A 27,698-nucleotide genomic window follows, 5' to 3' on the forward strand; every position below is an offset into this window, starting at 1 on the left:
GACATTGTGAAATTAAATGCGGGGGAAAAAAGTCTTTGCTATTGAAAGATTTGTTCCAGCTGCCCCACATGATCTGGGTCCTGGTCCTGCTCCTCTCCCCATCGCTGTTGCAGCCACACAGTCTCTGTATTCGGCTTGGCAGCGAGAGGAGTTTTGTTCCGGAAGGACAAACCCCTCCTGGCCTTCCTCTTCGGGTCCATCAGGGAATGACTCTCCCTGCCTGCACCTGGCATCTGTCTCTCCTCTTTCTATTCTGGGAGGAAGAGAAACAGCTGAGCTCTGCTACCGTATGGAAGGGCAGCAGATGGGGCACGAATCCGGTAGTGATTGTACTGCTCATTTGTTTGGCATGGCAATGATGGACACATGATGGAGCAACCTGGAACAAACATGGGGGGGGGGGGGGAAGTACCGAATAGCTTTTACCACCATTAATTTTCCTGTTACTCTGAGGTTTCTTTCTCATTCAGTGATGAATCTGCATAAACATGGAGGGTTGTAGTCGTCATCGTGATTCTCACCAGGTATTTTATCTGACAGGCTATTTCTGTGATTTCCTGCAGCACATTTCTCTCACTTCTGGGCAATGGGAACAGCCATTTCGGTCTCACCATTCACTGAGCTGCACACAAAGATTTGTAGGCACTACTGGATATTTGGGTAACAACGGTGGGAAGGGGGAAGCATTTGCTTCCTCTATGGGACAGAAACAGAGATTCACAGAATCTTCTATTAACCTTTGCCTTTATCTTCGTTTAGGTTTGTGATCTCCAAATCCATGCAGGACTTGAGGATCATGGTAAAGTTAAAACCTATTTTAAGAGTGGGATTTTTTGACATGACCCCCAAAACCTTTCATCGGCCCCAATGATATCAGTGGCTTCTCAGCCGAGCCCATAGTTGCAGTTTGTGCATACTATACAAACACAATTTCATTCAATTTGATAAAAGTGCCTTAAAGTAAAATGTATTGAAACAGTGATGGGTCAAAAATTCATGTATTTGCGCTCAGAAAATGCAGGCCAGCCCTGCTGAATTTGCACGTTGTAACTGCAAAAGGCATGACATCCTTCAAATATTCCTGCAATGGTTATATGCTGAATGAGAAGCTGTATGAATATTTCAATTACAAGATGAGGCTTAAAGAATAGAGTTCTTTCAAATTTGAATCACCCTTCCTTAAATAACTTGCCCTATTTGGTATTGAATTCAAGTGCAACAGACACTCCACGTGCCCTGGGTATCGATGGGGCCTCCTCACTATCCCTTCCTGCTATTGCTGTGAACAGACTAACCACTGCTTCATTCAGGAGTCACTTTGCCATCCTCTTTGACAAATAAAGCCCTATTTAGATGGCTCAGCCATGGTGCTTCTCCTCCTCCTTGCCCACTGTTCTTTACAGTATTTGAGTGTTCATTTAAAGGCTCAGCTTTTTGCTGTGGAGTGCTGCACCTGCCCCCTCTGGGTAGCAGAAGCAGAAAGAGTGGCTCTACATCAGGCATGCACAAAGCCAGTCTGGTTTCACGAGTGAAGAGACACCTAGAGAGTAGCAAATCTAACAGTAAGATTATGACACACGCTGATCACCTCATTTCTACACACAGGTAAGGAAAAAGCATTGATTTTCTTCTCTTTCCTATGATTCAAACCCTTTGCGAACAAAAGCAGAGCTTTCCAACCTTTTTATCACTCCAAGTCCTGGTTCTGACCTCAGTAAACCAACCAACATTAATTCTGATGAGTTACTTCTGATATTACTGGAGTTCATTAAACCAGGCTGGTTTTTCTCCCTCTCATTCAGATCACCCCACTGAGCTAAAGTCTGTATTTCCTTATACCAGCAACCTTCAGTGCTTGCTAAACCAGTGGCACCACTGCAGTGGCTCTAGAATAAAGTCTGAAAATGCAGCCCTCCCTTCCCTGAAAGCACAGCCACTGGTACTGAAGAACCGAGTTGTGGTCTGGGGGGACCCACTGGGCTCCACTGGAACAGAATCAGAATTTGCCCTTGACCTCTTCATATAATAAAATGCCAACAGCTAGATTCTCCTCCTTCCCACATCCATCTAAACGACCGGGAACCCCTGGAAATCAGTCCTGGCTAGCGCCAGTCAAAATATCAGACTCAGACTGTTTCACTCGCCTTGGAATGGGAACTGCACTTTCAGGCATGGACTGAAAGCTTGCCTAATTTCCTTGGAACTTAATTAAGTGTCCTCTCCATCATCTGCCAAACTGCTGCTTAACACATCCTGGCCACATGCCTCTCATATATTGCAGCAGATATAGCTGGCACTGCACAGAGCTTGTCATGGGGTATTAATGACTTCAGTATAAATACCATTCCCTCTTATCTCAGCTTCATGATGCACTGTTTCTCATGGAGATATATCATAGAATGGATTGGGTTGGAAGGGACCTTAAAGATCCTATATATTTGTAATAACAAGCAAGAGAAAACAATGAGTCTTGCAATGAAAACAAAAGGTCTTGCAATGAGTGGAAGTTAAAGCCAGCAAATTAAAATGAAAACTAAAGGTCCATTTCTTACAGTCACGTTGCTTAACCCCTGGAACTACCTACCGAGGCAAAACAGTCTATTTTTCATGTCTAGGTATCTTCAGATTGGTTTAAGAAACACACCTTAGTCAAAACGAAGAGTCTGAATAGGTGTATGGAAACTCGTAAAGGAGAAAAAGTATCCAAGGCACACAGGTCAGCACTAGTGGCCTTGCACAGGACCACAACAGTTAAGCAGCCAACCCCGGGAAAGGAATTGATACAAGGAAATGCATCAGCTTGCAGCTCCTTCCCACTCCTGTCCCCAAACCCTCAAACAAAACCAAGCAGAATCACAGAGCACAGTTACTGCAAGCAGCTCTCCCTGCCTCCATTCACAGCTCATTACCTCTTCTGCATTAGAAAGGTGTTTCCCAACTATCCTGTTAGGATGAGAAAAATAAAGAACAAGAAACGTAGCTTTTGCTCGCTGGAAATCCCTCACTGATGACTGTAGGACAGAGAAACATAGCTGAAATTAAATGGCTTAAATTACCTGAAAGATCATCCAGTTTTGCTTCTCAGTGATATTTATAAAGCAGATGCAATTATTCTGTACTTTGAATATGTATTTTTAGCTTGTTTACTGGGTCCATTCTACAAACGTGAATGGTTATTTGTGCACAAAGAGCATGCTTACGGATTACAAATGCTTCTTGTGGAGTATTAGTTAATATTTTTGAAAGTACAGAGTGTAGAGCATATATTGGATATTTATGTGGGTGGACATATCTATGTGAGCTATTTCAACTCACATCAGAGAGGCAGACTTGTATTTAAATGTTCATTACAGCAAAGAGCGGGTCTATTATGCTTTCATTCCCACAGTTCATTGTCCTGCATACGCTTCTGGAACAGCAGGGAAGCTGATATCATTTTCAGAGATGACAGTTCTGGAAAAGCTTCTCTCTTACTTTCAGAGCAGCTCAATACACTCAGTAAATTAAATCTCTCTTTGGGATGCATTTCAGGACAAGGAGAGCACAGGACAGTCCAGGGGCTGCTTTGCCCCTGAGACTATATTGCATTACCAAAACCCATATACCTGATTGCCATGCTACACAACTTGAAAATATGGTTCCCTGCCTTGTACACATCAAATGCATTCAGCTCTGGAGGACATCCTCCTCCTCCAGAGCTGTTCAGCTTATTAAAAACCACAGGAGGATGTTTCTCTCATTCTACAGAAGTCAGGGAAGTTCTTTTGCTACTGCTCACACCGGCACTGTTTGAAGCATTGATTGAACAGGGTACTTAGGCATACCTGCAAATTTCAAACACAGAAATAGTCTATGAAGCCAACAGAGTACACAGCTGCTTAAGGGCTTTGCTCAAGAGGGGAGAAAGCCACTTCTTGTCTTCCTTCCCACACATCACAATAGATTTGCACCATTCAGGAGTTATTCTGCTAGCACTACCTTATGCACAACAACAGAAATTCCTATAGGGTTTCTCAGACTCTACAATATTAGGGAAGAGCAGTTTAGTGGGATGAACTCTCAAGGGCAATGAGCAGGTGAAAGAACTTTCAGGGTATTTAAGGATGGATAGCTTCTCTCTGGAGGATGACAACCATGAAGGAGAAGAAAGGCGCAGAGGCAATCTAATGCCATTGTCCAAGCTCTCTCCCGCATCAAGTAAGGGACAGAGCAAGCCTTCTCTCATGTTGAATTGAGCTGGACAAGTCAGCTTTTTGGGTAGAGCTTACGCAACATCTCTCTGAGGGGCTGAAATTGCCTCCGACTTGCACGATCTGTTCCAGTTTTACTCCCCGTTACCATCCCCTACGTTACCAGTTCACTTCAGCTACAGAATAAAACCATCCTTAAACCCAGTTTTGACACCTTACTTTTTTGCTGGGGTAGGGTGAGAAGGGAGGGTCTCAGAAAAAGAACAAATCCCTCTAAGAAACCTCTCCTGCTTCTCTCCCTGTTTTCTTCCCTCTGTTCCTCTGAGATTTAGTATGGAAAAAAAAAGAGGAAGCTGAGCACAAAACCTGAAATGAGACCTTTTGGAAAGACACAAACCTTTCCAAGTCTGCAAGATGCTTTCTAGAACTGACAAGCATTTCAAATGAAGATGCTTCACTTCAAAACTTACCATATAACATCATTGTAATTCCTATATCCTGGAGGCCAAGCTGACTGCTGGTTCTTACCAAGTACAACAGTCGTGTCACAGTCATCTTTCCACTATACAAATTTATCTTCTATTTACATTATAACATTAGGTCTCTCATTAAACATTATCTCTGACCCCTACGGATAGTATTCTCCTCTCTGTTCATGTGTCAAGACAGCCATAGCTTTCTATTTCCAGTTTATCTTGTCCTTGTATTAATAAAGAGGCAAACCCATATTTAAGATCTCTAGTGTACAGCTGTAATACAACATGCATTTGTTTCAGTACTTCCTATATGGAAAATAACTCTTACATATTATCTATTCCTCAATCCATTTTGATAAAGAAGGAATTCTGCAGGTATCTTATTTTTTCCACCAGATTTTGGGTGCTAAAGGAGGAGATTTTCCCCATCATTGCCATATTTTTAATGTTTTGTTCAAATCTGTGGCAGTTTTTCATCATGGCTTCAGTTATGTCAGTGCATATTCCATAGGAACATCAGCACCTAAACCTTCATTTTAAATATGTAGTTCACAGAAGAGCAGAGAATTTTGCAGACTGCTACTTTCACACTCCCAGATGGCTACTTACTTTGTTTTAAATGATCAACCCGAACTGAAACTGGGACATCCAAGAAGAAACCTTCACTGGGGCAAGATCTGAACTTTCTCTGCTCATGGAAAGCATACGAAATGTGTCAGCGATTCCATAAGAAGAGTACATAAAGATAGCACTTCAGCTTGAGAACACAGGCAGAAACATGGGCTGAACATGCTGAAGGGTTGGTGGGAACATTGTCACACCATGACTGTGATCCTGGGGGAAAATGCTAAAATCTATTTGTAAAATTCATGAAAGCAGAACACTACACACCAGAGTCTTTTTTCCTCTTCCTTTAATTCAGCAGTAACAATGCCTACAATACATTGACTCACAAATTAAGTGAAGGTATGAAACCACATTCTTCATACTGAGATGGGACATTCTGGACTTTTACTTTTTAAATACCCTCTCAAGGGGGAAGAGTTCTGAACGTCCAATGCACATATTTTGAAACAACCACTGGTGGGAATTTCAATTGTAACAGTGATGATATTCAGTGAGCCTCATCCGCAGAGATCAAAATGTTTTGTAAATGAGTGCACAGCCCACTGTACAGCTAAAAGGGGAGGGAAACTGAGGCACAGTGCTGGGCAGTGACTCGCCAGGATCAAGCAGCAGGCAGCAGAGATCTGGACATAAATCTCAGCTGACTCCCAGTCAACTCCTGACTCACCAGTCTCCCAGTACGTGTACGTGGGTAACTACTGTCCTGCAGTTCAGGTGTTATACAAGCATATCTTCTTTCACCTCTCCTGCTGTCCCATTGGCTCCATTCAATCCTGCTGGCTCCCTGCCGCCTTCCTCTTCTTCTTCCTCCCCTCTTGCTGTCTCCGCTTCTCTGAGGAGGGTGGCACTGGAGAGGTGGCTGAGGAGCTGCCCTTCCCGGCGAGACTCAGCCAGCTCTTTGGCACAGCACACAGGAGTGTTGGTCTCATAAGTGCTATGGAAGCTGTTGTAGTCGACTTCATAAAAATCCTTCTCCAAGGTGAGGACGGGAGTGAAGCGATGTCCCCACAGCACCTCAGTGTCCATGTAGGAGCTGCGAGCCTGGCAAGTCATCCCTGGGTGGAAACAGAGGGATGTTAAATGCAAAGCTTTCTTACATGCTCACCCAACCACTGCTTTCATTTAAAAGCACTTTCGTGTTATCTCCATACCTGATTGCTCTGGGGCACAGAAAAGGTCTTCGCTTAATAAGCCTCACAAAAGCCTCTATCATGACAAAGCTGAGCACTCAAAGGGAAAGGGACGGATTCATCGCTGTATCTTCAGACTGCTTCCTGAACCTTGTGCTTATGGGTTTGAAGTCTGGTATTACTAAGCAGTTTCTCTGTCCTCACATTGCTCTGTTGAGGTGTTGCTTACGTGGCTGATACTAACAGCTACAACGACATCCAACCCTGCCAAGGCACCACAGAGCCTGACCCACGTGGCCCCATAGCAGATGGCCCACCGCTGTGTCTGACCCCATCCCTCTGCATCTATGGCAGTATCAGCAATTCCCTCCTTCACTTTGGTTAAGGCAGAGATGTATAGCCTGAAATGTGGAAAGGGCCACAGCTCCTAGAGATTTACATGGTAAACTGGCTTATAAATACCTCTGGAGGGTTTCATCCAACTGTATGGGGTTGGCAGAACCAAAACCCACATCGCCACACAGTCAAGCTCATAAGCATATTGAATTGTATGTATTAATGGACAGTGGGCAATATGAGACTGGTATTTGTCAAGCTGCTTCTCAGCCCCAAAGATCAGAGTTTAAAGAGGAGTTTCAAGAGAAGCTTTGCAGAGCAGGGATAAGCATTCAGCATTGGTGTAACTGCCAGTGTCGAGCCTGACTTCTCTTCCAAATGCTTAGCTGCTGTTTGTCCTAATCATGTTATGATTCTGTGATTAATTCTGGTGAAATGTGGAAAACCTGAACTCACAAAGTCCCTCCACTGCTCTCTTTTGGGGGGTGAGATATAGGCCTGATTGGAATGCATCCAAAACACACACTTGTTCCAGTTCCTGGCTAGTACTTCCAATTCTAACCCCTGCAGCTCGAAGTACACAAACAGAAATCTAAAGCAATGCAGAGGGGGTAAAACATCAGTGTCAGATGCTTCAGGGAAGAGCTTATGTATTCTCCTCACATGAGCTCCAGTAAGTGTTGTAAATCTAATCTCAGAGTAATCAGAAAACTCTTCTTTGTGGAAAGACAAATATTGTGTTTTCCTCAGAATCACTACAGTCCATGAAAAGACACCCACCAACACAAGCAAGTTCTCTGGAAAAGCTTTGTTTGTCTGTTATTGCTTTCCTTAGTTTAAAGCTATCAGGCCAGGAGCGTGGCAGCTGCTTTGGGTTCTTGAAAGGGGAGAAGAGGGACAGTGACACTGAGAAATTCCCAGTTCCGTATCACAGATCGAAAAGCCAGTTTCCCCCCCTCAAGAAGATCTGCCGGAGTATTTGGTTCTGGGCTGGAACAAGTAGTACACAGTTAGTCACAGTGTTCCAGCGTGCTGCTTCCTGGATGGGAAGGAACCAGGAAGTGCAAGAGGCTGTGATGAAAAACCCAATAATTAAAGAAGAAAACTACCCCAGGTGATTTTGCCTTAAGGAGAAGCTCTATTGAGGTACAGCATCTTTTCAGGAAACTATCAGCTTTTGCTTTATGAGTGAAAAGCAGTGTGGAGGCCACTCCTGACTATACAACATGCAACATCACCTGCCTTGCACTCCTCAGTCCTCGAGGTTTATCTTCATTTCCTATTATCAGCCAGCAAAGAGCAGCTCATGGAGTCTGATAACGTCTGAGTCCTGCTATAGGAGAGCTGTGTTGCTGATGCTTACACTATTGACCTTCCTGAGCACAGGCTTTTTATTACAGGCAGTTTTGAGGGTCAGTAATGCAGATCTGCAGGGTTAATCCCATTTGCTGCTGCTCCCTCATGCCGGGAGGCCAGAATACACCAGCATGTATGGTAAGGAGACAGTTAAACTTGTCCTTTTGCCTTTAGAGCAGGTTTTGCACCAGAAATCAAGGCCTTCAAGTGCCTCCTCCAAGCTTTGAAGCTTTCAAAGCCCGGCAAAGACAGCAGGAGAGGAGAACACTCAGGATTAGGTCCTTGAATGAACTGGCTGATTCTTACCATGGCCTTCCAAGTGCAGCAGAAAGGTCTCCTGTAGAAGTCCCCAAGGCCAAGATGGGGGGTCCTGCTAAACGTGTGGGTCTGAGGCATCCTAAGGGAACTCCTGTCGTATAATCAGGGCCTGAAATAGCTCCTTGCCTGGGAGGAGAACCTGACAGTTAACCTGAACTCCAGAGACGCAACCATAGCTATCTCTTGTTGTAAGTATTCAATTAAGAAAGGAACAATAGAAAGCTTTCAGCAACCAAATAGTGCACACTGCCAGCTCCCCGCAGTAGCTGCTTTCTGTAACCCCAGGGGTACACAGAGCCAGCACAATAAGACAACTTGTAATTGCTCCATAATCCCATTCAAATATTCCTTTTTAGCACATGTGCAGTGATGTTTTAATTGCGTGGGGACATCCTGCTTGGCAACTCCTACACTACCCAGTAAACAACACCATTGTCTCTGCTTCAAATTCCATTAAGAGCCTGCTTTGCAGGCTGCCCTGTGCTCTCCAGCCTGGTTAATCAATGCATCTCTAATGTCCCTAGCTAATTGTTGCCTCTGTAACAGCAAAAAGATGACAGAAAAGGTGTGGAAACAATAAACCTTGTTTCTATCAAAGGCATATGGATGCAGCCACTTTCCACTTGCAGACAACATGCACTGCACTCTCTCTGCTCTGAGTATCTGAGGTTCAGCCAGCAGTGGGGTGGATTAACTCACTAGACTAAGATCTTTCTTACCTGGCTGTGAGCCCCCTGCAAAAATCAGCTGTCTTGTTTCATAAGCCTTGCTTATCCAGGTCCATGGGACACCTTGGATGTAGTGAATCCTTACTCCATCTGCTTCTATCCACCAAGCACCATACCAACTTTGCCACTGCTATTGTACCTCAGTGCAGTAGCACTGTTTGCACTCCCTGAAGCATGGACATCTTTAAGAGCACAAGAAACTCTTGTTTCTTGTGTTTCTTGTGGGAGGGAGGATTTCAAACGCTCAAAATCTCTTGCAAGACTCATCACAGTACTTATGGCCTTGATAAAGGCTGTTAATCCTTCTCTTGAAGCAGATATAACTACACATTCTGGGTTTAAATGGTACAGCTATTTGGTACAGTTAGAGAGAAGTGTCTGGTGACTTATTTCATTAAAATAAGCTTCATGCCAAAAGAATATCATCATTTCACCTTTGTCAGTCTGAATAATTGTGCTTCAAAACTTACTTAAACATAAAATCATAGAGGTTTTTACTTTTCAAGTGTATCATTTTCTGGATGGTAAGACCATTCCTAAACAATCTGGCTTAAAATAAAGTGTGTTTAATATAAATGTGTACAATGGTGGAAAATGTGAAATGATACATGAAATCTTCAGCTTTCAAGTTTTAGTTAGAGCTTCATCTCTTACTTGAGCAGCTCAGCCTTCAGTTGCAAACAAAACTCAATTTGTATTGAAACCAGGAAATACAAAGGTATAAGCATGTTTTCAATAAAGCTGGAGAGCAGAGGACTGTCTCCTGGTTTCAGTAAACATTTCTTAGAATTTTAATGATGATTTCATTATAGCAGAATCCTAAGTAGTGGATTTTTCTGTCTGTTGGCTGGAGTCACTACATCAATACAGAGTTTGTGCATGTGCCTGCTTAAGGCAACCATAGACGCCCTCCTAAATGGCTCATTTCTGGTTTCCAGTAGATGAAAAGATACAAAATACATTGCTGTGTGTATTAAACCAGGTGTTTCATTACATTCTAGAGCAGAGAGTCACCGAGGCAAGACTGGTGTGTAAAATAGGTGTTGGGGAACACTACCAATAAGGCACTTCTCTGTCATTAGAATCAGTTGGGATCAAGCAGCTTACATATTACCAGAGACAAAGCAATGTTAATGCGTGCTGACAAAAAGCAGTTACTTGATGGCTCTCGCAGTGAGGAGCCCGGTTTTTGTGCAGCAACTCGCTGGGAGTTGCTGATTTCAGAACATCTCAGTGCTCGCGGTGCCGCTGATTATGCAAGTGGAGCAGAGGCTCGCTGCTAGGGATTGCTCCTGATTTCCAGGTCTTGTATGCCCTTAGGTTACCAGTTAAAATCAAACTTCATTATCACAGGGCAAATCTAACTGCCTTTGCAGCTGGTGGGGTAGCTGGCATGAACAAGCAGTCCCTCTCCAAGAGAGAGGAGATATAGCATGCCTGTTTCCATCAAACATTCCATCACAGCCAGTACCTTTACTGGCATTTTAATGGGAGAGGGTGAAGGGGCCACAAAACCTGATCTACCAACCCCCAGAATTGCCACAGGCTTCGGTTTGATCACATCAGCAGCGCAGCTGAATCTTTCAGTACTGCTCCATGGCCTGAACTTTCTCAGTGGGGAGAGATATCCCAACCCCTGGGGCTGTCAAGACAACATTTTTCATCAGCCTAAAATTAACTCTCCTCATTTAAATGCCACAGAGCTCAGTGATTATCTGCTGGCAAAATGTCATGTGGACGCTGACTGTGTGCTTGCCAGATTCGCTGGGCTCTCTGCAGTTCAGACACAGATATTGCTGGGAGTGATTTCGCTTCTCTGTCCTTGTTTTCATCCACTGCTGCGTGCGAGGTGACTCTTCCCCTTGTACTGGGTACACTAACGCTGCATAATACATACTCCACCTACACTACAAGAGTACAGAGAAAGAAGGGATGGACTCAGGGGTACAGTGACAGGCTGATCTAAGTCAGGATGGCAAGGAGTAGTTATAAAAATGTAATGTTCTATCGCTCCACTTCAGCAATATCATGCCTTTAGATTAGCATCAGCATTTGGGTGGTTCTAAAATGTGTTAATTCGACCAAAGAACACTGTAACCTCCAAAAAGTCAATATTCCTCCAACTTGAAAAGGAATATTGGAAGGTAGGACCATGGTCCTCCAATTACTTGTGCTTGTCTCCTTCCGAAGGGGACAAGTCTGGGCTTGATTCACTTTGATTTTTATGCAAGAGGAGAGTAATAGGATTTTAATTTATCTGAATGCTCTCCAGGCATGTGAAAGCTCCCAGGCACTGGAGATGGAGAAGAATAAAAGGGACCTTATGATTTAAAGATCTTGGATTCAGTTACCATGTCTCTACTAGGGACAAACCGAGCACCAAGCTCACACCTTTAGGCCCCTCACAAAGGTATTTATTGCACCTACCCTGCCAACATCTGCCTCTGGAGGATGATTCAGCTCATGAAAAGAATGACTTGAGACGTCCCTCTCTTCCCTATAATTGCATAAACTGTAACAGTTCTGTAAGGCCCTTCTTGCAGAGAAGAAAACTTATTTATATGCAAAATGCAAAACAAACCAACCAGACAACCCAAACCAGATGATGAATGCATGAAAAGTCTGGTTCATCATTTCACCCCTCCTTTGTTCTCTCACAAAAATCATGATTGATTTCAGGATATCTTATGCTGCGACTACTTCTTTTGCTCCTATATTTACAGCCAGGAAATTTTACTATGTCCTCTGTAAAGGTGGATAAATAGAGGTGCAAAAAAGCTGCTGTTTGCCTACACTCTCACAGGGACAGCACGAGATAAATGACTTCTAATCATTAAACCACTTTTTACCACACAGACTCTAAGCCAGAAATATATATGCCTCTCCTTTCCTAAGAGTTTATTAAAATACCATTTAGTGAGCACCAAGAGTTAATAAGCACTGGTGTCTCTGTGCCCAGACAATAGCAATGCTGGACACCGTAGACGCAGCAGTGAGGTTTGTAGGAGAGCAACTGATAAATCAGGAATCTCCACCGCTCTTCTATGATCCAGCAGCCCTATTTTATGACCAGGAAGGTAAGGGCAAGAGGTCTGGCCAGCAGCAGCAGAGACCTATTCTGTCACTGTGGGAAGCAGAAAGGCAGTGAAAGCAAAAACACATTCCCTTTGCAAACACATTTTCCACCTTTGCTTTCTTCCCTTTTATTGCAGGTCACATCACAAGCTGATCTTGACAAGTGTCCCTTTCAGATAAGGCAAAAGAGAATTAATTCCCTAAAGTAATCTCTGTGACCAATTCATTAAGGCAGCACTGTGAGTGATGCTGCAGCTTTCCAGATTGCCCATGAAGCAGCCCTGGAAGTCAGAGCACTTGTCATCTGTATTGATTTTGCCTTTAGAGTGGTCAGCAGTGATCACAACAGATCAGCCCAGAAAATTCAGTCTCCTTTTGGCATGCTTTAACCTCTTGTGGAGTCACAGTGCCTCAACCACACTCAAATACTGACTGGAAAGCCCTGTGTCTGTGGCTTTCTGCTGCTGTGTGGGTTAGTTAGTGAGTCCCCAGAGAGCTCTCACTGCAATAACAGAATCTGTATTCTCTTTTTTTTGCAAATAGGCTGTTTCTTGTGTGTTGCTGTTAAAATCCAAGTCGACTTGAAAACAAAACCATGGGTTTAAGACACGATGTTTCACTTTGTAAAAACAAACAACTGGAAGTGTTTAGGAAAGTCAACTTGAAAATAAAAACATTGCTTCAAACCACAACGTTTCAGTTTGTAAATAAACCCCAATGGCTTCAATTGTCAAGTTATTCCACACTTTTCATCTGAAACTATTTACCATTGCTGCTTCCACTGGATCAGAAACTTCAGTGTCAGTAAGAAGAGGTGGTGGTTGGAGAGAAGACAACACATCACGTGTGTAATATGTGTGTGGTTGATTAAAGCTATTGGGAGAAGTTATATTCTTTAGTCAGTTGAATGTTGCCAATTGCCTTTTTGACGTGCATTCAAAATACCTTATGAAAAAACAGAACTGTCTTTTCCCCAGCACTGAGATGATGGGTCCTCCTTTTTCATAGGGGTTACTAAGGGAACAAATGGTCTGATGCATTTTTATGCTGCCCTCAACCTGACCAGGCTATAACAGTGTCATGATTTCATAGAAGTCATGCTGCAAGTGAATGACACCATTCCTGAAAGCAAAGGAGACTTGAACAATACAATAGGAAGGAAAGAACCTACAGAACTTGCTTGGAGCAAATCTGAAGGTATGGAGGTAGGGATTAATATCCCCCAAACTGCTTGATCAATATCACAAAGTGTGAGGACAAAGCAGGAAAGCACAAACACTGTGGCAAAGTATCACACCCCCCTCCCCAATTAGTGTACGTCATGCAGAAAACCCCCATCTCAGCCTCTGACTCAAATAACAGCATCATCTGAGGTCCAGGCTGCCCTAAGTTCAAGGCAAACTGTTTTTTCTAGCCCCAGTTTTAGAATTTCACAGCCTGTTTTCTGAGATGAGAATAATTTATTTCCACAGATGTCTGCTCCTTAATATCATTACGTGCTGGCCTGTACAATCTCTCTGGGAGAGGAGCCCATTTGTAAAGCAGTATTATTCCTATGCCATGCTTTTAATTTTGAGGTTGTTATTGATAATGACTTCCTCTCACACATATCGAGCAGCGGCTGAGCTTTCAGAAGAGGAAGGCAATGCAGTAGCTGTTCAAACAGCATTTGATAGGGTTGCTGTGTGATGAGGAAAGAGGCTTTGCACAAACAAGGAACTGCATTCCATGTTCAGATTAGGAGGTTCTAGTATCTAGTAAACATTTAGGCTACAAAATAAGCTTCCATTGCAAATCTTTGCCTTTGATAGTCTTTTCCACCCATCCCTTCTTTTGCCACTTCTCTACAACACTCTGCTGGGAAAGAATATTTGCCTAGTAATGCCAAATGAATTCCACTTCTGCAACACAGTACTCCAACCTGGGTACAGTGCAACCCACACATAACCTCTCATTAGCTCTGTTTGGAAAAGTCAGCTACTGCTATTCACCTAATGACTGAAGGGAGATACCGGGAAACTGAATTAGCTCTCCAGAGCAAAGTCTTAAAGAGCAAAGGGCTGTGATGCAGGAAGAGACTATTTCCGCTTACATCTGGCTGTTAGGAGACTAACAATGACAAATCTCAAGAAGGGAACAGCATTAACAGCAAGCAAGGGCCAGAATCTGTGAGACAGGGTGCTGCTACCACTGAGTACTCATGCCAAGCTGAAAATCCTTGCTAGTGTTTCAAGGAGAACCTGTGCCTCATCAAGGTGGGGGAAAAAATCCAACTACCAAACAGAAAAACCCTGAGGTTCACAGTGTCATCTCAAAACTAAAATCCTTCAGCACCAAAGGGCAAAGCTACTTATAAAAGCTTTTTTGATCCCCTGTGTAACCACATCTTTAGGTAGCAGTTCTCTCCTCAGTGCTGCCTGTAGCCCCATGCCCCTCAGAAGCCCCCATTCAACCAAGGCGCACTGCCCAGCCCAGGCTCGGGAAGTCTGCCTGAAGGGAGCATCGGTATCTCAGGGTGCTTAAACACACTTGCTGTGCCTGAAGCACAGTAGACAAAGCCTGCCAGCTCCTCCTCAAAGCCTAGAATAAACGAATTAGCTGCAAGTGGTAAAATGATCCCATGGGGCCATGTCCAGAGCAAAAGCATCCTCCTCTTTAACAGATCCCTCAGAGATGCACTGCATCCCACCTGCGGCCAGCAGCCTGAAGGCTGTTGTAGCCATCCACTTGCTTAGCTCAAGGCACATGCTCCCTTTTCTACACCCTGGAAAGCTAAGGCACACATATATTTATTATATAAATATTATATTTATATAATAAATCCCAGATTTATTTTATACAGACACAGATTTCTTTCATCGCCTGCCACAAATACCCGCATAGGAGGAAACTGAGTATCAGCTGAGTAGATCTCCAAATCTACCCATTAAACAGCATTGTTTCAAGCTGTTTTAAGCTGCCAGGTTGCAAGAGTCACAAAAGTAGTTTCTATTCTATCGTCTTTGAGCTGCTTTTGAAAATACATGTTCTGCATCATATGCAAGTCATTTAGTTTCAGCACATGCTGGTTTATGGGATATAGTAATACCCGGCCACTTCCTTCATTGCCTCCATTAAAAAGCAGCACTACAGTAATACCTAAAATAGCACAGTTACAGCTAATTTTTAATACAGACAAGAAATGGAAAAAGATTTGTGCCATGAATTTTGATCACAGGAAAGAGGAGCACAGGAGACAGCATTAATTCCTTTCGTGCATTCCTTTTTTCCCCATGGATCAGGTCTAAACAACCATGGACAGCTACTCCACCAATCTCTTCATCTGAATCCTGGACTTACAAAGAGTGTGAAACACTACAACGTGAGCTAAAGGACCCATCTTTTAACTGCTGGTTATCTCAGACCACAATATCCCACCTAAATCAGTCACTAGAGAAGAACAAATCCCAACATGTTCTCAGTGCAGGTGACACTGACAGTAAAATCTTAATGCCAAGATGCAGTCCATTTTTCCCCTTTCCCCCCTCAAAACTGTGACTGATTTTTGACACATTCTTACCTGTTGCTTCCACCATTCCTTCCAGGATGACCACAATTTCAAACTCCTCCTTCTCCAGTTGGGTGCGGGACATCTCCCAGAAGGGACTTTTCTCATTGATTTCATGTGAGATGATAAGAGGTGACACCAGGAACAATCTGTCATCTCCAGTGTCAAATCCCACGTTGATGTCCGTTTGGTTCAAGGGGATAAACTCTCCTTCTTTGGTCTGTTTGGACTTAATCAGTTTGGCTCTAATGGAAGCCTCAACAATGTGGGAGTTGCGGAGGTCTCCAACACGGAACATGAGACAGAGCTTCTCATCCCTCATGGAAATCACGGCATTGTTAGAAAACATGAGGGTTTCAGCCCTCTTCTTTGGTTGGCTGATCTTGACAAACATGCACCCCACCATGAACGCGTTGACAATGGAGCCCAGAATAGCCTGGATCAGAAGCAGTATGATGCCCTCTGGGCATTTCTCTGTTATGACCCTATAGCCATACCCAATTGTTGTCTCAGTCTCGATAGAAAACAGAAATGCAGAAACAAATCCACTGAGATTTTCAACACAGGGGATCCAGTTCTCATCTTCAAGATGGTCGAGGTCTCCCCGGATATAGGCAATGAGCCACCATATGAACCCAAAAAACAACCAAGTGATGGTATAGACCATGGTGAAGACAAGCAGATTAAAACGCCACTTGAGGTCCACCAGCGTAGTGAAGAGGTCACTAAGGTACCGGTAGGTTTCTTGGACATTGCCGTGGTGCACATTGCACTTGCCACTTTTCTCCATGTAACGCTGACGTGGCTTCTTACCCTCTGCTGATATGAGGCGGGTTCGGTCGGTGGCAATGGGGACATCATCCCGAGCCTGCTTGGGAATCTTCTTAGGCTCTCTGGATGTAACTCCGATGTCCATGTCCTGGTTCATGAAGATCCTAGAATCTCCGGCCATGGCTGGGCTGCAGGAGAACAGAGAAATAAAGATAGGAGGTAGGTTGAGATAGGAGGAAAAGAGCTGTGACAAACCAGTTTGTTTTACTGTCTGAACCATTATGACAACAAATATTGCAAATCTTAATGCTACACTGACAGACTTTGCCCCGTGATGGGATAGAGGCTGATTCTACACCAGGAAAGCTTTTTGCTAGGACCATGTGTTTCCTTCAGTAACACTTTGAAAGGCTTCAGCACTTCTCTCCCAACAGCCACTTGTGAAATGCAACACTGCTTCAAACTGGATGTTAAATACTGATTCATAACACACAATCTCTTCAGACATGGACCCGCTGCCACTTTGCTTAATACACTACTGGAACCTCAGAAAATATGGTGATGGGCAGAGGCTAGGAGTCATGAGATAGGGAAACCTTGTTACAGGGATTTTTGGGGTGGCTGGTTTTGCCCTCAGATTTATTTTACACCCAAAGTTTGCTGGAGATCACAACTAGGAGCAAAGTAAAGATACAGCAACTTATCTGGAGGTTTCTGATGCCTCAGGGTTTGGGTGCATACCAAGAAAAACCTTAGAAATGAGCAGAAAACGCTGAGCACCACTGTCTACCTACATCTCATGAAGTCTAAATTATGCATGAAGGCTTCCCCAACAGTCAGCAGAGAAAGACACCTCCAGGGATAATTCTGATTTCAGGAGTGCTGAATCACCTTCTGGAAGCACCCACCCCCCTCCTCCAAGTTCTCCTGGCTCCAAAAGTGAAATAGGCATTTCATTCAGCATCTTGAATTCCATATCTGAGGGTGTGATGAATCCAGTTAATCAGATAGATCAGAATCCACCCCTATGCTTATCTGACATGAGACAGAAACTCTTTCAGTGATATAACAAGCACCTATTCAAAAGCCCACTGCTGACATGCAAAACCGCCTCACAAGATACAAAGAAATAATACAAAATGATGGCTGCAATGATTTTTGCAGGTTATAATGTACCAGCCTGTTTACCAAGACGATTAGATACTCCACACATGCTCTATTGAAAAATGAGAGTCCTGACTCTGAATGCAGGGCACAGACAAAAATCTCTGTGAAAACCTACCTAAAGAAGCCTAAAGGGATATCAAAGAGAGAGTAGCAATATTTTCTATGGTGCTCATTCTCTGCATTGTCCTTGCAAATCCTATTAAAACCCAACTAAATCTATTACTGCTCCCTCTATCTTTAATCTTCTTATGTGCCTGTGAATGAGAAAAGGTGTAGAGATACAATTAAGAGTATCTTGGGAAAGACAATTTTAAGACTGAGCAAAGTAGCTTCATCTTTTTGGTATTAAAAAGCACAAAGGGTGGGCGGGAAGGAAGCAGAGGCAGGATGAATAAATGAAGCAACAAATTTCCACTTCCATTCTGCTGTAGCCAAGTCTGGTTAACAGCAAAGAATTACTCTTAGCCCTTGTATAAGTCACCATCAATCATTACTCCAATGAAGCCTGTTGCTGGAACCATACCCGCTGGCTCTGTGCACTGGGGAGCCCAGCCATCTGTCCACAGCACAGGCCCAAAGCTGCTCCGTCTGGCACATGTGCCATGTTGGAAGGGTTTGAGCCAGGGCTGAGCCAGTGCAGCCACAGGAAGGGGTAAATAACAAGGATTAATGATGCTGGGATGGTAAATTAGGAGGAATCAGGTTTGCTTCCCCCCTGCACATGATCCTGGATGTGGGATAGATACCTCCAGTACCATGCTGTTCCTTTCCTCAGCGACATCAGGGTAGAATATTAATCCCTACCTCTGTTTCTTTCACTCTGATAGTAGGACTCCTGAGAGCTGCTCATGGTATATTTAGATAAATCTTCAGCCATTTCCTACTACTTGTTGCAAATCCAACATGCCTGGACCATTGGTCTGGCTCTCTGCCGCCTTACTGTGTGTCTCTGTGTGCAAAGCATCTGCTTGATGCTGCCAAATGTGGCTGCCCCATTCCTGGCAGTGTTCAAGGCCAGGTTGGACACAGGGGCTTGGAACTGGATGAGCTTTAAGGTCCCTTCCAACACAAACCAGCCTGGGATTCTAAGGGTACATACTGGATCTTGCTTCACAACATGCGAATGCATATGCCAAGTGCAAGTCAGAACAACCACACACTTTCCCCCCCCCGCCTCTTTAATAAGGAAAGAAACATCCCATGCACTGATTTACAGAGAAATAGGTATAGAGAAGAACCTCTTTGCTGCCTTATTATCAGTATTACTTTTGATCTTTGTTGGCATTGTTTGACTAATCTAAAATTACTCCATTTGGACTAAAAAGCTTTCGATGAATCGATGTGCAGAAATGTAAAACCAGGCAAGTGTTGTATGTTTCTAATTTCAAAACAGTTGTTTTAAAGAGAATTTTGTTGCAAAAGTTATATTTGAAACTGAGTTTCACTTGCACTGACACTACGGAAGAGAGCACCAACAATTTCCAGAGGTGAATCTACAGTGGAAGGTTTCCTATATTTGATTCATACCAAAAAGACCAAAAGGATCTTGAATGGTATTAAAAAGAGCAGAACATAATACAAAAATCAAAAAGCCTAAATCCCTAGAAATATCACTGTGGTGAAGCAGGCTACAGGGACTGCCCATTAATGAAAGCACAGGGAAACCTGCTTAAACTAGAACACCCAAGGGACCAGCAACGTCACTTTTCTAATGCTACTGATCTTTAACAATAGGTCAAGTGAAATCTTTCCAGAAACCTCCAGGAACACCTAACAAGTGGTCCATTAGAGCAGAGCAATTCCTGCTGTAGATGAACTTTACTGACAGCTTCAGTGGCATTACAATTTCTCCTGATATTTAATCCTCAGCTCTCCCATCATTGTAGAAGCATCACCTCAGCACGTGAATCTTGGCATGGGATTCTTTGAAAGGAATAACATTGGTCAGCAGTTTGAGAGCAGGTTTTGGTGCCTGCAGACCACCAGCTTTCTGTTCCAAAAGATTTCAGTATTTTATTCCCTAATTCTGAGCCTTAATTCCCCACCTGTATGGATATGAGTGTCTGTAAGATCCTAGGCACAAGAATCTTCTAGGAAATTTGCTGTCCTTCCCTTATTGTTTTAACTGCTCTGGGAAACATTAGCCCAAATAGCAAGATACTATAAAAGGAGTGCTGTACCTGTGCGAGGATTTGGTTAACTCCTTCCTCAGATAATACACGGCCACTTCTATCAAGCACACACATCATTTCCAGATAACAGTAATTACTCTGCACGCATCTCACAGAGATTCAGACTCCAGTTTGTAAATCACTGCTCCCTCCAGCAAAGAGATCTGAGAGGTGAAATTGCCTCTAATAGTCCCATGCACCCTCCTGTTTCTTTGGCATTCACTATCTTTGGTTAAAGGAGGCCAGGATAATAAAAATGTCACTTTTGTACAAAGCTGCTTTCCCTTTGGACAGGCTACTGCAAAAGAAGATGTGAGGCAGTGTAATATCAACCTTGCAGAGAGGCTTTTTATCAGACTTGCTGTTGCTCAGCTTCTGCCCAGACAACAGACATGGGGCAGGTGGTGACATTTAGGGCTTTTAGATGTGCTGAAGAAGAGTCAGGCTGGGCTTAGATACGTGTCTTCAGGAGGCATTGTTTTGCAGAGCTGATGGAGCTCTGATCGCTCCAAGTCTTCACAATAGAAAATTGCTGAAGACTTTGCAAGAAAAGAAAACAAGAGAAGTCTGAAAGAAACTTTTCCCCCTGCTGACCACGGCGACTTTTTTTATTCAAATAAGCTCTGATCTTGCTTAAGGAAATCAAAGTTTCAGTGGGGGCAGGATTTGCTTCTGGAGGGGTCTAAATTGGCAAGCAGGAGGAGCTTGAAGACATGAATTTGTCACCAAGTTTGTGTGAAAAAAGTACTTCTTTCTGTTTGTTTTAAACCTGATGCTCATGTTTTCTTGCATTCTGAGAATAAATGAGCAACTGTTCTTTAGTAAACCCCCCAAATCAGGATTCTACTTAATTCTGTCATCGCTTTTCCCAGCCATAGAGCCCTATACTGCTCAACAAGCAATCAATACAGCAGTAAAATTCAAGAGTTCATTACTGAAAAACCTGACCTGGTTCTTTTGCTGCCTGTTGCCCTACACCACATAAAAGCAGAGCCTCGGCTACTGTCCTCAGATTCCTCTGGGACACATATTCTCCTTTGCTTTACACTGCTGCAAGGGAACGAAACTCTTAATGACAGATACTAGCAACATGGGAAAGCTGGGAGAGGAAGAGAGCAAATTAAAGCGGTAGCACCCAGTGAGAATAAAGGCATTGATCGCTGAACAGGGTGCTAGTAGAAAGATGGAGGAAGAAGGAATACTAAGAATAGATGTCCTTTAAAACTCTGAAGATAAATGGCTGTGAGATAGGGTGCTGACTGACAGAGGGGCTTTGATTTCCCTGAGAAAGATATCTTTCCCACTATCCTTTTATTTACTGCCTGTGTACAATTGAGACAGAACCCTCAACAATGCAACACAAGATCACCCTTCGAGGCATGCGAGAAAAAGAAAAGCAGGTAGATTTTGTGCGAATCATGTAATCTTTCCATTTTCTGACTTCTAAATAGAGATGGGGGGGCTGCCTCTTTGGAAAGTGCTTGGAGATCCACTGGTTGAATAAATGATACGAAAGAGTTATGCTATTCAAACCCAGGGCAAAACATTGAAGGAAGCTGCACAAGAAGGGAGATCTGTGGCACTTGGCTAATGAACATGTGGTTCAAAACCTCCCTCATCCCAATAATTGCTTTTCAAAGTGTAATCTCACTCAGCACTGAAGTAGGAAGATTCCTCTCTCTCATTTCCTCTTTGAGTTTGCATTCAGTCACAGCACTGCTTTTCTAACACACTGACAGGTATGGTTGTACAAGGGGGTTTCTGTGGGGCTAGAGGAGATGCCAGCCCAGTACACGTGTGGCTGATGATGGTGCCTGTCTGCTTAGCATTTATTAGGCTTAGAAATACCAAACCAGAAGGCATTTAGTCTTTCAAAGGACTACAACACAAAGACAGACAAGGCTAATGAACATTTGCATTTTACTTTTATCTGCTGATTCCCTCCCAATCTATTCTTCTGGATAATAACAACAGCTCTAAGACCCCTGAGCCCTTTAATTGGGAGTTGTGAGGTAGCAATGTGGCTGTCCCATTCCCAGAGTATCCCAATATTTCACAGTGTTTAACACAGGTATCATATGCCTTAATACCTGTTTATATTTTATTTATTTATTAAGATTATTTATTAAGATCATTGGAGCGAAAAAGTGCTCTATTGCCCGTATTTCAAGATGGGGAAGTGAGTCACAAATACACTTGCACACTCCATGCTCACACTGGGAGTCTGTGGCAGGACAGGGAATTAAACCTAGAGTTTCCAAAATCCCAAATGAGTGCCTGTAATTTCCCTTCCACCAACCCAGCAGCAGTGAACAGTCCCTGTCTGCTTCATTTGTGCCTGAAGATGACTCCAAGAAGCCTACATAGCCTGATCTATCAGCAAGAATAACCTAACAAAATGATTTCTAACACCAAGAAAGAATGTTTCTGTTCTCTCAAGTAGCTACAGGTTTCAAATGGATTTCCCCCTCCACAACTATGAATTAAAGTATAAAAAAATCCCATACACAACACAAGTTCGCAGTTGCATTAAATAGATCGATTTCAGACCAATGCAGAAAAGAGTGGAGAAACTAAACTGGAGTGAGAATAGAAACTGGGGTGGGTTGTTGGGGTTTTTTCCCCAGAAAACAAAATGAAAATTAGAAAATGCCTTGTGAAACACCATAGTGACCCCCATGTAACAACAATAGGCTGTACCAATCTGTTATAGAACAAGGACTGGGGAACACAGAGTTTCCACACCATAAGAGGTGTCCACTACTTGATATAGAGCACAATTCAGATGCACAGGGCGATGGGAGGATATAATCCATGTAACTTCTAGCCAATTACTTTATACTTGAGTGATTAAAGGAGTTGAGCATGAAAAGCCCATGTGCGAAGGATGCAATCACAATATTATGCTCCTGGTGGTATTCTTAATTTCGATATGATAATTTTCCCCAAAAATAAAGCCCGAAAATACTCCAGTTTGATCCTTCTGCCCCCAAGGAGTGCCCGCCTGAGGCACTCTGCAGCCTCTCTGTCCTCTTACCCCAGACTATTTTTAGGGGGACCTTATGGCGTCATTGAGAATGTGACCGCTATCCTTCAACCAACAAAACTGACCAAAGACAAAGAGATAGTTTTGGCCTGATAAGACGCTCCTGGTTCTCCAGCTACTGGCTGTTTACAGACAGCACATACTGAACACTGGGGAAAGAACATCTATTCTAAGAGAAAATGCTGCCCCAAGAAGACTCACATTCCTGTTCTCCACTGTTTAGATATTTCACCACTACACTAATTGGGAATGAAGGACGTTAAGACCACTTCACACTTCTCCCCTGACTTGCATCCAAACAGTTCAAAGATGAACTGACCAAATACAGGCTCCTTCTGCCCCAAGACAGTGCTATTGAACCCATTGTGCAGACAAAAGATGAGTCACAGAGAGACAAACTGACCTACCTAATACCAAACAGCCAGCTAAGTGCCAATGCTCAGCCTAAATGTCCAAGCAGCATTCCCGTCCTCAAACTGAACAAAAAGTGGGTGACTCTTATGTAAAAAGACTCCAGAGATTTGTCTCAGAACAAGACTCCAAAACTCTGTTTCCCTTTTTCACAGTCTCTAAATAACTGGGCTGGAACCTTCCAGAGATGGAGCATTTTCTCTCATGGGAAACTGAAATGATCCTGATCCTTTAACTCCAACTGAGTAGGAGCAGTGGGAGAAAGAACTGAACCACAAAGGTGAAATAACTCCCCCGACACAACCACCGCCAGATACACTGTTATAGAAGATACTGGTTGCTTGGACTGAACTAGGGAGAGAAACCAGTTTTGTTTCCCTCCAAGCTATTCTACTGTAAATCCAAGGTAGTTGCCTACTTAAAAAGGTGCAGGAGGAAGGACCTGCTTGATTACAGAATCCCCAAAGTCAGATGCTAAGCTTTGTGGGACACAGTCAGTTTCTGCCAGTTCTCAATTGGTTCGTGAAACTCTTAGGTCAAAGCCACATGAGAGACGTGCTGTATAAAAGTTTGCATGTTACTCCCAGCCGGCATGCGTTGATACAAGGAGGACTTTGGGCACCTTTTTGACCCATGCAGCAGGACAGCAGTAAAACAATTAGTCACACTTCTACCTTCCAGAGCCACAGACACCCCCAGGGATTCCCAATGTATTAAATTAAAGGGCTCTTTAAACACTAAACTGACTAGTAAGTATCCTAATTATACCTTAATTTCATCTTTTAATCCAGGTGAGGATTATGGAGTCGCTCCACGCATTTCAGGGCTGCTTCTGATCAGTCTCCCCCTGCCCATTGTATTCCACCCATCTCCACTAATCTGGTATCTGAGCAGTTAATCATTTTCAGTGTCTTTTCCCGCACAACACCTTTACTAGATCTGACAGTGCGTCCCCCCCAAGATCAACATCTAATCTACGGCTTCCCAAAGAGTTCCCTAGCAGCAGGTGAGTTACAGCACACCTCTAGCTCACACCCTGGCAGGTTTGGGCACAGAAACCTGGGGTTCAGCTCAACTAACACCTCCAGCTGCTTGTCCTGCTGCCTTCTGGGCAGGAGAAGAAGTCAGAGTAGAAGTGAACTGGAGAAAGAATGAAAATCAGGTAACTTACTTGCTAAGAGCAGCTCTGCATCAGTCTTGTGCCTTGGCACTTGGGGGATGATGGACCGTGGCAGGACTGAGAGGTGGGGAAACCAGCGTCCGATCCATGCCATCACCAGAGAGCTGGGGTCGTCTTCTGATCCCGGGGCTGCCTCCTTCCTCCTTCCCTCTCCCTCTGCCTGTGTTTAGGAAGCATTTACGTGGCACTGAAGGCTTCAATGCCCACGCCCCTGTCCGTCGGTATTCCCGGTTTTCCTTGCTCTATCAGAGCAGAGGGGTGCTCCAAACCCTCACCCCCCAACTGCTGCAGCTCTACTTTTGCCTGGCAAACGCTGCCTTTCCCTGTGTTCCCGCTCTCTCCCATACAAATTCCTGGGCGATATAAAGCTTTTTAAAGGGCTGGGGCAGAGGGGGGGCAGAGGAGAGGGCTGCGTGTGATGGGGAGCATCGTCTCTTCTGAATGAGCAGCGACGGGAAAGGGGCCGGGAGTGAAAGCGAAGAGGGGAGGGGTTTAAAGCGCTGCCTTGCACTGAAAGGGCTGGCTGGGGCGGGGGAGAGGCGTATTCCTGCTCTGGGCTGTGCCCTCCTTGCTCGCTCCCCAAGCGCTGTGATTTACCTCTCCTCTTGTGCCTTCCCATCTCCTCTCGGCTCTCCCTTCCCCGATTCCCGGGTTCTCTTTCCCCGGATTGGGCTTTCGCTTTCTTAGAGGGGGGGGTGTTCTCTTAAAATCACACAAACAGAAAGCAGGTCCTAAGACACACAAACAGAAAGAGAATAAGGAGAATGCAGAAGCTGCACATTTAACAACGAGGGCATGTGCACATATATGTGGAAACTCTACCAGGCTGGAAGAAGGAATTTGGGAAGAGGAGGGAGAGCGTGATTCCTCTGGCACCCTTCCCTGGCCTGTCAACCATGGAGCTGCTGGAACGGTGTTTGCTGACTGAGGGTGCTGTTTGCCTGGGATCAGCTACTTCCAGGGAATGCTCTCAAAGCTCTCACTGTATGTTTTGTCTCTCCCTTTTCTAATCATCGATAATACCATGCTGTGTCCCTTCCTTGGTAAAATATTTCCTCTTCTGAAAAGTAAATGTCAGGTCAACTGCAAATGTAAGACAAATCTGCCCGGTGACTGCAGGTTCCCTTCAGGCTTTGTGGGCCTGTTCCCCTGTCCTCACTAATTCTCTGTTCCAGGACCCCACAAATTACAACCCATCAGAAAAGCTTTCACAGAAAAGCTGGTCAGAAAGAGAGAACTTGTCACAACTAAAGCACTGCAAAGGAATGTGTCTGCATTGCTGGAATCTGAAAGCTTCTTCTTTTTCCATGTTCTGCTTGGAAAGACTTTCAATTTTTTGTTTTTTTAAATTATACTATTGCTAATGAAACATGTCAGCATTGGAATGACATTTTCATTTGACTTTACGGACATTTTGCAACTTGTTATTTGCCTGCTTGGTGTGGATCAGGAAACAAATTGAACTAGTGGAACTTCCCAGAGGTGAGAGGATCTGATTCATAACCATCCTAAATCTAGGATAAATAGAATTCTGGATTTTACAGAAGCTAGACTGGGACCATGTGAAGACAGACACACTAAAGAAAGGGAAATAACCACAGCTCTAAATACCATTAATAGTCATACTGCTCTTTGTTAAGAATCAGCCTATACACATCTCTCTACACACAGTGCTTTTCACCACTGTTCTTGTTCTCTGTACATGGAGACTGGATCTGGGACAGGAATCTGGAACCAGACCAAGGACTTAGGCCATTAAAAATCAGTTTTGCAGCTGTAATTTGGCTTTCCCACTTTCTGTTAACTTGTATTTCCCACTTCACCACAGTATGGGCAGTGAGATCCAACCAGCCAGTCTGGTTCCTCTTCCACATGCATTAGGACAGTGCTGCCCCATCTAGGTTATGATCAGCACAGAGAACTGAATTCACATCAGCAGAGAAGCTATTCTCCATGAAAGTAAAAGGCAAAGCAATAAACTGTTGATTAAATCCTGTGAAATCACATCAGATCCTCTGCCTGCTCAGAACTGCCAGAAATGCTCTTTTCAGCTGTATTTATTTTACCTTTTGGGAGTATGATACATGAATTATCCTTATAGAAGAGCTATTTGGGGAGCACATTAACAGTTCAGATTTGGTGGTGTGGGGTTTTTTAATAAGCACTCAAACTTCAGCAGTACTAAGCAGTAATTCACACAGCATGAGAGTCAGTCCCTCTAGAACCATAACGTTGGCGTTCAGAGGAGTCCTTGGGTGCTGCTTCACCAGCGTTAAGGACAGTGTCACCTTCCGAAAGGCATCAGCTCTGCTGCTTCTTTCATTTTGTCTCTTTTAATAAGGTTTAGAATGAATTTTTGTGCTAGGAAAAGCTGTCCATCCAGGAACAGAGGCTCTGCGGCAGGGCCAGCTTTAGGAGAAGCCTTCCTTCCCTATTCCCACATGGATTTACCCAGTGCATTTCAACTGGGAACCCAGTTGACAGCCCTCAGGTGGCCAGGGGTGGCACTGAGCTTCATGCAGGGGAAATAAAAGCACGTTCCCGTTTTGAGACTGCTAACAGGCACTGCCATCTGCTGGCACCGTGTCCTTCCACTGATTCCCCACCAGCCCTGACACAAGTGGGGCACAGCGAGGGTTTGAAGCGGAATGTGGATTTTCCAAGCTCTCTGAGGCTGCAGAAATCCCCGATTCCCAACATCCCACACGTATTATCCAGCTGGGAAAACAGAGAGAGCCCTCTTCCCTAACGATATTTGTCAGGCATGTAATTTGGACACTTTACCACAGCCCTGCCACTACGTGATGCAATTACAGTGCTGTGCAGATTGCACCTCTGCCCAGATGTTGGCTTGGAGGCTGGGATTACAGATGCCACCCAGCACACGTCCTAAGTGCATTTGTGTGCTGTAGTTGCTGCCTGTCACAGGGCCTGATGCACCGGACATCAGAGCACGGCAAAGAGGGCACTTGGGAGGTACCTACTTCAATCAACCTTAAAGGCCTTTTAGGAGCCATTTATTTAATCACCAGAGAAGTAGTACCTTCTGCATGGGTCCATATGAGTGCATCTTGGTAGACTTTTGTGTCCTTATTCTTACACTATAAACTAGTGCATTGCTACATGTAATATTTCATAGAACCCTAGAATGGTTTAGGTTGGAAGGGAC

At 44.0% G+C, this 27,698-nt stretch overlaps 1 protein-coding gene across 1 annotated transcript; it reads right to left on the bottom strand.

The window, feature by feature from the left end:
* Positions 1–5,562: 5,562 nt before the first annotated feature.
* Positions 5,563–25,071, bottom strand: KCNJ5 (potassium inwardly rectifying channel subfamily J member 5). The gene is made up of 3 exons (XM_030505575.1): positions 24,521–25,071; positions 15,796–16,742; positions 5,563–6,348 (listed from the first exon to the last, which is right to left on the bottom strand). Exons 2-3 carry the CDS (start codon positions 16,733–16,735, stop codon positions 6,011–6,013), a joined length of 1,278 nt encoding a protein of 425 aa, XP_030361435.1. The 5' UTR covers positions 16,736–16,742; positions 24,521–25,071; the 3' UTR covers positions 5,563–6,010.
* Between the last annotated feature and the right edge of the window lie 2,627 nt (positions 25,072–27,698).

This window comes from Strigops habroptila, chromosome 17 (assembly GCF_004027225.2).
Source record: "Strigops habroptila isolate Jane chromosome 17, bStrHab1.2.pri, whole genome shotgun sequence".
NCBI lineage: Eukaryota > Metazoa > Chordata > Aves > Psittaciformes > Psittacidae > Strigops > Strigops habroptila.

Coding starts and splice junctions, on each gene's coding strand:
- KCNJ5 (XM_030505575.1), bottom strand. CDS start 16,735: ATGGCCGGAGATTCTAGGATCTTCATGAACCAGGACATGGACATCGGA. Junction 6,349..15,795: donor AGGAATGGTGGAAGCAACAG/GTAAGAATGTGT, acceptor GTTTCCACCCAG/GGATGACTTGCCAGGCTCGC.